A 9,975-nucleotide genomic window follows, 5' to 3' on the forward strand; every position below is an offset into this window, starting at 1 on the left:
TACAACCTTAGACCTTGACTTAAATTCTGTCTGTTTAAACATTTAGAAGAGTTATGTTTTAGTTTCCTTTCATGGTGTATCTGGTAATCATTTCCAGTATCAAACATAAGCAATGTAATTCAAAGTATAGTCTAATTGTACATTTGTGACAATGTCAGAATCTCATAAGAGTCATATCTTACAATTGGTATGTAAGCACACTTTACTTAAATTATTATTACTTACAATAAACTCAGTGGTGTGTTCATCAATGCCTGCATCTTATTTATTATATTTCTGCAAAGTTCATTGGGATAATTGTTTACAATGGAATGAACTTAATTGCTTAATACTGCACAAGAGCTGATTTGGTTGAATTTCTTCTGTTAAAATACTTGAATTAATGGTGTTTAATGATAGCACAGCTGCTTCTCCTAAGAGAGTTTTGGTGGTTTCACTCAGGGAGCATGTATCTGAATCAGTCGAACAAGACCAGCAGTAAAAATAGCAGTAAAAGCCAATTCCCACTGAAGTATGTGGAAGAACTTCACTGGTTTCAGTGGGGATTGGATGAGGACCTCATTGGGAATGCTGTTATCCTTACAGCGATACACAATGAGAAGGGCTATAGGGAGGCTCTGTCAGGCAGAACATGAGCTCTCCAATGTCATTCCAAATGTACGTGGAAGTGTACATGAAAAACTGAAATGAGATGATTCCAGAAACTGATTTTAAGGCACATGGTTTTCTGAAATCCTTTCTAAGGAATGTAGTTTCTATTGGGTCAAACTGATTTGAGACCCACTGACAGTAAACATTTTTACTTTAAACAAAGAACCTACACATGTAAAAGAAAAAATGAATAATCCATGCATTCAGGAATTACTGGGCAGCAACTGCTGTGTGTGAGTTCTGGATATTCTTTGCAATGCAAAGGGAAATCAGGAGAAATGTAATGGGAGATGTGCTGGACACACTCTTCTGAAGGAGATGAAGGTGTGTTAGATAAGTATGTCTACAAAAGCATCTCCTTTAATCCATGCATGTGTGGCACAGACAGCAAGCACAGAGGGCACTTGTTCAATTCTTTAACTATCCAAATAGGCAAAGAAAATCATGATGAATTTTGTTGATTGCAGTGGCCCCCACTAATGAATGTCTTGCTTATTCAGAGTGCTGCTTTTTCAGATGCACTCTCATGTGGTTCATCTTTTAAAAGTTCTCTGTCTGTTTCCTTAGAGCTGTCCACACTTTGGTAACCATCAGCCAGACCAAGGAGTGCCAAATATACTTACCTTAATAAACTCTAAAAATTGTATGTTGCTAGATGAGAAAGTATATTGACTAGAGAGGATTTTGTGTTATGAAAGCCAGCTGAGCTGATGCACCATAAAAATCATTGGTGTGGACAAGTACAGATTGCCTCTATAGTAGGAGGCAATTTGACGTTGATATTAAACAAGTTCTTGCTCTATCCCGACTGGCCTTTCATGCATCTTTAAAAATGAAATGCTGCAATTTCCGTTGAAAAAGAAAAAAAAAAAAATCTTGTGTGGTTATGAAAATAAGACACGTTGTGTTCTTTCTGTTTTTGAATGTAAATACATCTCTTTTTCCCCTTTTTATACGTTAACAGATTTTTCCATATGAAATGCTCATGGTGACCAACAGAGGGCGAAATAAAATACTAAAAGATGTAGACAGAACCAGGCTGGAGGTAAGAGAAGCAAGTTCCTAAATGCTCTTTCCTGCTGAAGTTGTTTATTGTTGCACACTTGAAAGCTCTAACACTGATGTGTGGGTCCTTGTTAGACTGGAAAGATTTTTCAGCACTAAGCAAGGAAGATGCAGTTGGACAGGGAGGATGCAACAGGAGTCCCACATCTCTGACCAGCAATGCCTGTGTCTCCTTGTTCCTGGACAGAGCAGTTCACAACCACCTTACTTTCTCAAGCAATTGTTTTCATACTTACAAATTGGTAAAAAGGCCAACACTGGTTACGCGTTTTGTAGTCACAGAACCCACGCTAGAATGGAGCAATGCTTTGTGTAGGCTTGGATCACTTCCTAGCTAAGAGTCAGTACCAGCCATCCTTGAGGATCCAGAGTCTGACTTGCTCCAATTCGTCAGTAAGTCCTGACAGTTAGACTGGCCAATATGCAAAAATGTGAGGATTTAATCTCTACTAACAAATAGAAGTGGTCAACCAGTTTGTGGATTAGTAAGACTTAAGTAGTTCAGTGGAACTCCTTGCCTGGCAATGTTTAAGTAACTTGTAGTTAATTAATCTTGTGGAGATGAATGAAAGCAGCCACAAAAATTCATGTATGTGCCTGTTTATGTACATTTTTAGACAAGTAGATAATGTGATCGCTAATCAAAATTTAAGGTGACGTTACATTAGTGCTGCAGGGAGGGACTTCCCCTGTCTAGTGCACTCTAGAGCAGCTGAACAAGAGAAGTAACTAATGCACAGGACAGCACCAAAATATGTTTCATTTGCTGCAGAGAAATGTGGTGGAAGGTTAGGCTGGCTTCTTGCTTTTCAAAACTTGCATGTCCCACCTGCAGCCCTTCTGCAAAACTCTCCTGAAACTCAGTGTCTGTTTAAACTTCAGCGTGTGGGTGGGGATGACTACCTAAAGTCCACAACAAGGGCACGCAAGAACTTTTTTCTGTTCTAAGATCTGTCACTACTTGGTGTATGACTGCAGACAAAATCTTTTCCTGTCTTGCTTATTCAGCAACTGAAATAGTTGGCCTGATCTCCTTTGTAGACCTCTCAGAGGTAACAAATGTCAAAATTTTATTGGTGCATTGAGAATGCAGGTTCATAAGGACTTGGACATTGGCAAGGGATTGTTAGTTCATCAAACTTCAATCACTAGATGCTGCAGTGGCTCTTAGAGTGACATGAAATCCTTAAGGCACTCCTATCTCCTATTGCACTTCTTTGGCTTTGACTGACTGACCATTGCCTGTTCTCTCCTTTTTTTTTTTTTCTTTCTTTTTTTAAAGCGTCACTTAGCACCTGAAGTTTTTCAAGAAATATTTGGCATGACGATACAGGAGTTTGACAAGTTACCTCTCTGGAGACGCAACGACATGAAGAAAAAAGCAAAACTCTTTTAATCTCCCTTTAAAGAAACCAACTTAAAATGGTACATAGGATATTGTATCATACAGTCCAAACTATTTGGCAGCGACTACCTACCCACCAAAAAATGAAAATCGCATAGTGGCACCTCTGCACACAGCGATTGAAGACGAACACTTGCCCTCCTGGAACATAGGGAAGGAAATATCTGAGCTCAGAAACAACAAAGATGATTTTCAGAGGTGTTGACCTTTTACATGATCTCATACAAGATAGGAAACTGTTCTTCTCCCTCAGTGATACTCCCTTTACTTCTCTCCATAACATGATGGACTTTATTGCTAGAGCCAGGAAGTGCCCTTAGGACGCCTTGTAGACTAAAGTAGTTGTAACCACTCCAAGAACTGGAAAAGAAATATATATATATATATATATAAAAATATATATATATGTAAGTGTGTTTGCGTGTGTGCGCACATGTATTTATATCTATCCATCTGTGTGTATGTATGTGTATATATGTGTATATATATGGAGAGAAAGATAGATAGATACTCTGTAGTGAAGGAGAAGCCCTTTGTAACACGCCCATATGGTCATGTTGTCTTTCACACAACTGTTTCTTAGTTGGCAGTCTTTTGAAATGACATCTTTGTGTGATACAGTCTGCAAAGGTGGGCGCTCTGCTCCTTTGCAGTGCATCCCGGTTGAATTCTTGGAAAGCGGGCTCCTTGTACCTGTATATATTCGCTAGGATATATAGGAAGTGAATTGCTGTGTCTGTTGCCAGTCTTCCCTCTTCCACACTTTCTGCTTGAATTAATAAGGCTGGAGCTTAACCAGTCAAATAATTTAAGATCACTCAAGTAATGGGAATGATGGAGAAGAGTCAGTTTTCTTGTAATTTAGTCCAGGAGATGGGTGGATGAGGGTGGGAGTGATAGAGTGAGAAAATGCTTTTTTTAAGTGTGCCCTGGTTCACACCCAGAGATTTCGGGACAGACTCCCTGCTAGTCATTACTAGTACAGCCCCTCAGATTGCTTTGGAGCTGTAGGATTTTACATAAGCAGGGAAGACGGTTCTCTGCAAGCCAACACACAGTTTCATCCCTCTTGGGGGAGGAATGTTCATGAACTAAAAGGTACCACCAAGGTGGTACCATGCTCTGCCAATAGAGGCTTTTTGATTAAATTGCAGTTGCTGTTGTCAATATGGCACAGTGCATGGGGCCAAGCACTCTCTTTTTAGTTAGTGTAGTTTTTCACTTGTGCTTGGAAAAGAGGGCACAGGCTTTTTTTTTTTTTTTTTTTTTTTTTTTTCCCTCTTGAAGCTTCAGAGCTCCAGCCTTGGTTATATTTATTTCCCTTTGTGCCTGACTTGGTTTGTGGAGACAGAGAAATCATGCAAGATGGTTTCTGAGCTGCATTGAACTCCTCTTGCTTTCAGTCTTCTTCCACTATGCTGCAGCTTGGGAAAAAAAATAAAAATAACAAAACTGCCTATATATACCTTAACTGCTTCTGGGCAGGTCCTTAAGAGATGGACATGAGCACCAAAGTAATTGAATACATGCATTGTGGCTGCAAGGTCAGCTTTTTTCTTCCTCGGTGCTTAACTGCCAATGCATACTGCACTAATGAGCCCATCTCCTGGTATTGGAGAGGGACGTTCAGGTTCTGTGTCTGTCAAAGAATATCAAGGTTTCATTTCTAATGCAGAAACTTTTGGCACTGGAGACATCAGAACCTTTGTATTTTCTGTTATGAGACATTGGTGTTAAAAGTCTGGAAGTCAGGAAGGGGAAACAGTCCCACATAGTTGTGAGATTCGATATCACTGTGCTGACTTCTGTGTCTCACCACACGGCATTTCACCATGAAACGTGCGGGACAGCCCAAACCCTGCCTCTTCTGTGCTGGTTTAGGAAGTCCTGTTATAGCAGATCACCGCGGTTCCTTTGATCCAACCTGAGCTGAAGATTCAGTGATTGAGAGGCAGATGCAAGGGGTCAGCACCTGCTCCATGCTCTAGGGCTAAGGGAAGGGTGAGCCCAAGGGACAAACTGGAGAACGTGCTCCTGTGCAGAGCTGGCCTCGTAGTCCCTGCTGAACACAAGCCCTTGGTAAATACCATGACACGCAGTTAGCTGCAAGGTAGCTCTCTGGACCTCACTGAGATTGCGGCAAGGCTCAGTTCAACATGTTTTACTTCATTTTTCAGAACAAGCATCTGAAATGGTTTTAGAAGAACGCTGGGAAGCAAATAGGAATGCCAGGGAGGGCACTGGCAGGTTGAGATGCATTTCTGAGTGGCAGCTGAAATCATAGCCATGCAGTGAAAGGACAGCAGTGTCTCACAGTCACGCATTTCGTGAACACTAGTCTCAGAAATTCAGTGTATGATGCCTGCGAAGGTGTGGCTTAACTCTGAGATGAACATTTGGGTTTTAATTATTTAAAGTACTAAATTCTCCACAATTTGTCAGCCCACATGGGTGATGCCCTGTGGCAGATGCAGCAGGCATTACGAGTCTTTTAGCCCAAGTCACCTTGACAACAAACCTTTTTGGTATAAAGTCTGCTCTCAGGGACGTGAGCTGCCAGTCTGCATTTTTCTGTCCCCATCTTTAGATTACTATTGAACTGCTCACAAGGTATGTAAATATACCACCCAGTCAGTTCACAGATGGTTACGCCAGGTTGTCTTGTCTTCTATTCTCTCTTCTCCCTCCCCTCAAAAACAAAAAACAACAACAAAAAAAACAACAACACACTTCCTCAGCCTTTGAGAATGACAAGATAATTTGTGTCTGCCTCATCAACTGAGAATTTAAATCTGCAATTGCACCTTGGGAAGGAATGAGGAGAAGCCAGCTCAGATGCAGCAGACACAATTAATTTCTAACTGGATTTTTGGGCCTGTTCTAGTGTGGAGCATAGTCAGTCAGTTCACTGCTCTCTACACTGGACTTACTACTGCTTTATTTCTGATTAAGGATGTGAAGGGTTAATTCCTCTTAATATCCCACCCATCCAGAAGCAGAACCACCCCAAAATCCCATGGCCCCAAAGAGCAGGCCGCAGCCGGCCGTGGGATGGGTGGGTGGTTTCTGCAGTGGGCTGTTAGCAATTGTCACTGCAATATTTTCTTTCATCTGGTCTTCCCACCTCATAAAAATGGAAAGACAGCTCCAGGGAGAGTTTTCTGTGTAAGAAGTGAATCATTTTCCTAGTATCGATCCAGTAGCATATTGTTTGTTGGGCAGCTCTGTGCTGTTGGGCAGTTCTTTGTAATTCCCCTCTCAATAGTCCCTTGTGGCCAATAAATTTGAATATTGTAATGTAACAGAGAGTCAAAGCTTTGTAATAAGACTCTAAATTATTCAGTAAATACTTAAGTGTGTGAAAGAATATGCCTTAAGTACATGCTCAAGTTCTTCTGTCTCGTGCAAAGCATTTGAGCTTCTGATGAAGCCCCATCAAACTCAGTGCTGTCAACAACGTCACTGCCAAAAGGACTGAAACCTGATTGCTTTTGTCTCATTTTTTTCCCCTTTCTGCTTTAAGAATGATGTAAGAGCAAAGACCTGTCAAAACAGGCACGTGGGGTGGAATTGCAAAACAGCCATACAGGTGTGCAGAACGGGATCATAGACACGTGCAGGTTGTCAAAAACACAGGCACATGAAGCACAAGCTGCCCTTATGGAGTTGAGATGCTCTATGAGCAGTTAACCTGGAATTTCCAAACTCTGCATTGTGTTGAAAAGACAGCAGTAATTATGAAGGACGTCACTTGCATATGTGCTTGTATCTGCAGGGCTCCTGGGTACCTGCTTCTGAGATCCAGCAAGTGTGCAGAACACAAGGTCACTGTCCCACTTTGTGGAAGTGCAAGGTTAGCCACGTGTGGTTATCTTCTAAAAGGCATTCTCAAGCATATGTGAACATTTGCAGTGCCTGTTCCTGGCAATGCTTAAATGGAAGAGTAAGACCTTATGCAGCAGATTAATTGGGAATCCAGAGATTTAACCTGCTGGGTTTTGTGGCTTCTCCAGATCCCAGTCTGATAATTTCCATCATGACCAAGAGGAGAGCTGCTCTGCAGTACAGTGGAAACAGCTGCCCGTACCCTGGATGCCCTCGCCTTCACTTGGTGTAAGCTCCAGCCTGCTGACAGTCAGAAGTGGAAATAAGTGTGGTGAAATAAATATGATAAATATCTTCCCTGAAGGTAGTAAAATGAAGCCAACTTGAAAAATAGGTTTGGAAATTACTAAACTGTCTGCTCTTTCTCAGTGAAGTGATTGATCTATTGTAGCCTCATTTTGGAAGCTGAGTGTAGCATCTCAACTCTGCCAGTGTCCTATCCCGAACTTGACAAACTTTCTGTACAGCTGGAAGAGTAAGTTCTTGTGAAGCTTGCTCTCAGAATTTCATACTTTTTTTTTTTTTCAATCGTTTGTTACCATTTCATGCTGGTGTCATTTAACACAGGTTTTAGTGGTGTGAGTCTCAGAAACATATTCTTTTTTTTTTCCAGTTTGATTAGTAGCCTTTCATTCAGTATGGTTTGTGCACATAGCTGCAGTGTGCTGTGAAAGGTTAGACTAGGAAAACAGTAAGTTTCTTACCACTGCATGTGGGACAAGATAGCTCAGTGGCTCCAGTAATGCTTTCATAGAAATAAAAGTCAAGAAAGTGGTCAACTCATCTTACCAAGCTGAATGGTTCCAAGTCTCTGTGGGGCCAGCACTGCAGTGCTCCCTGCCCTTCCCCTGTTGCAATCTGGAAATCCTTTCTCAGCCATATGGTTCAGACACCCTGCTCTTCAGGGGAGGTTGCTAGGGGTCTCTTTTGTGAAAGTGTTACTCTGAAGTTAGACAAATTTTGAAGTAGAGTCCCTTTCTGTAAGTCATTGCTCCTCCTGGGGTGTTTCTGCTATGTCAGGTAATGTCAACGGATGGAGAAGTGTTAAGTTCTGGGAAGGAGGACAGCTGGCATAAGCTTGCTTTCTCCAGGGTTTGCAAGTGTGATATTTAGCAAATTTATAAGAAAATGCATGCCAGCTTGTGCTACCTCTTTCAAACTTTGGGGAAATCAAGTTTGGAGCAGCTGTAGTTTATGAACATCTATGCCAAAGTTAATGTTCTGAAGCTACAAGTGATGGAAAAAATGGATCCCCAGAACAGTAAGAATATAAGAACATCCTCCAAACTCAGCGTGGAGTGACTTCTTTTGGCTGTTCCTGACTTAGCAGTAGTTAGGAGATCCTGACCCATTTGGGCCATAGCCTTGTAGATACCGACTCAGTGGAAATAAGCCTTTTTTCCACTCCACATTTCATTGCTTTCCTTCTGAATTTACTTGTAGAGGAGGAGGTCTGCATCCTGGAAGTTACCTGTGGTGCTAAAAAACACTCAATGATGATGAATAAAGCATGTACAGGAAGCAATAAAATCAACTGATCTGTCCTGAAATGCCAATCAGTTTTCCATAGCAGAGACACTTAGGGCTTGATCCCGCAGCCCCCTTTCACATTCAGGTCACGGTCCAGGTCTTTGCCAAACATTTTGGCCCTGCCCACACGTCTTCTGGAGTCCATATTCTTCAGGGTAGACATATGGAGGAAGTGATCCCGACAATATGTGGTATGTTTTTACCCCATTGCTATGTAACGAAGAGCTGGAGAGAGTGACTGCACGCTGTGATGGTAGAAATTTCTCATCTAGTGTAGGAACACCCTCATTACTGCAGGTTGCAGGACTGCTCTGGCTGGTGAGTGTTGCCTTCTGATTTCTCCCACACACCTATTTAGTGCTTAGTAAAGGGCAGGACAAAAAATCTATCACTAAAAAAAAGATACTGAACTTTTAGTCAGACGATTCTGCTGGCAGGAGCTGTGTGATGCTGGCATTTGACGTGGAGGGAGTAAGTGTTATTAATTTTAATGTGAGCATCAGTGCAGGAAGTGGGAGTGTAATTGGCCATTAATGTTGTTTGCCTGTATGCAAAATAAATTATCTGTTGCCCAAAGGGCTTTTAACAGGGAAAAAGATTTCTGCTAATGATTTCCTAAAAAAATGCTTGTCCATATGAAGAGGTAATAATTCCATGTGTGCTGTGGTCTTTCTTTTGAGGCAAAAAGAGATGACTGAAGGCAAGCAGCTAACTGCTTGGCCAGAAATCACTACAGTTAATACGGGTGTTGCTCCTAGGACTTGCAAAGCTGAGGCCACCTTGCTCCTAGGCATTAGGAGATGAGGTATTAAAGGCTTGCAGAAGCAGCTGCACGAATCCCAGCAGTGCCTTACCAGGCTGAGTCTGGCTCCCTTGGGCGCTGACAGGTCCCACTGGACACCCTGCAGAAAGCACTACCCCCAGATGCAAAACCACTGACACCAGTGGGGCCTCTCACTGACATCCACACGCTTGGGAGCGGGTTTCTTCTCATCTGGCAGGACCAGGAAAGTGTCTGGCTGCTCTGCACGCCCGCAGCAGCCAGCTCTGTGTGTCCCTGCTGGATCTGTCCTGTCCCAGCAGTGCCACCTGGTCATTGCTGACAGCTCTTCCTGCGAGAGGGGGCCTTACAGCTGGGGACATTTTTTTTAAGCTTTGGAAACTGAAACTAGTTTTTCAAAGGTATATTTTCCTTTTAAGTCGGTAGATTTTGGCAATAGGATTTTTATTATTTTATTTTTCTTTTCTCCTCCCTCCACACATTACAAACCAGCGTTTCGGGGAGGTGTCCCTGTGTTTCCCATTCACCTGTGAGACAGCTCTTGAGTCTCTCTGTAAAAGTGAATCAATTTCTTGTCTGTACAGTAAGTCTGCTTGTATGCATAATGAAAAGTTGAGCTGGGTTGCTGTTCTGTACAATTAGTGTTTCCACTGTCATA

The 9,975-nt window shown here is 42.1% G+C and overlaps 1 protein-coding gene across 1 annotated transcript in view; it reads left to right on the forward strand.

Annotated features, from left to right (window-relative positions):
• ABLIM1 (actin binding LIM protein 1) overlaps window positions 1-9,755 on the forward strand; it is a 189,960-nt gene extending 180,205 nt beyond the window's left edge. Inside the window, exons 24-25 of the mRNA XM_082764168.1 lie at window positions 1,616-1,696; window positions 2,999-9,755. Coding sequence (XP_082620294.1) covers window positions 1,616-1,696; window positions 2,999-3,112 — 195 coding nt within the window. The 3' untranslated portion in view covers window positions 3,113-9,755. The remainder of the gene's footprint in view (window positions 1-1,615; window positions 1,697-2,998) is intronic.
• Window positions 9,756-9,975: the final 220 nt, after the last annotated feature.

This window comes from Aythya marila (genome assembly GCF_965140915.1).
Source record: "Aythya marila genome assembly, chromosome: 7".
In the NCBI taxonomy this organism is placed as follows: Eukaryota; Metazoa; Chordata; class Aves; order Anseriformes; family Anatidae; genus Aythya; species Aythya marila.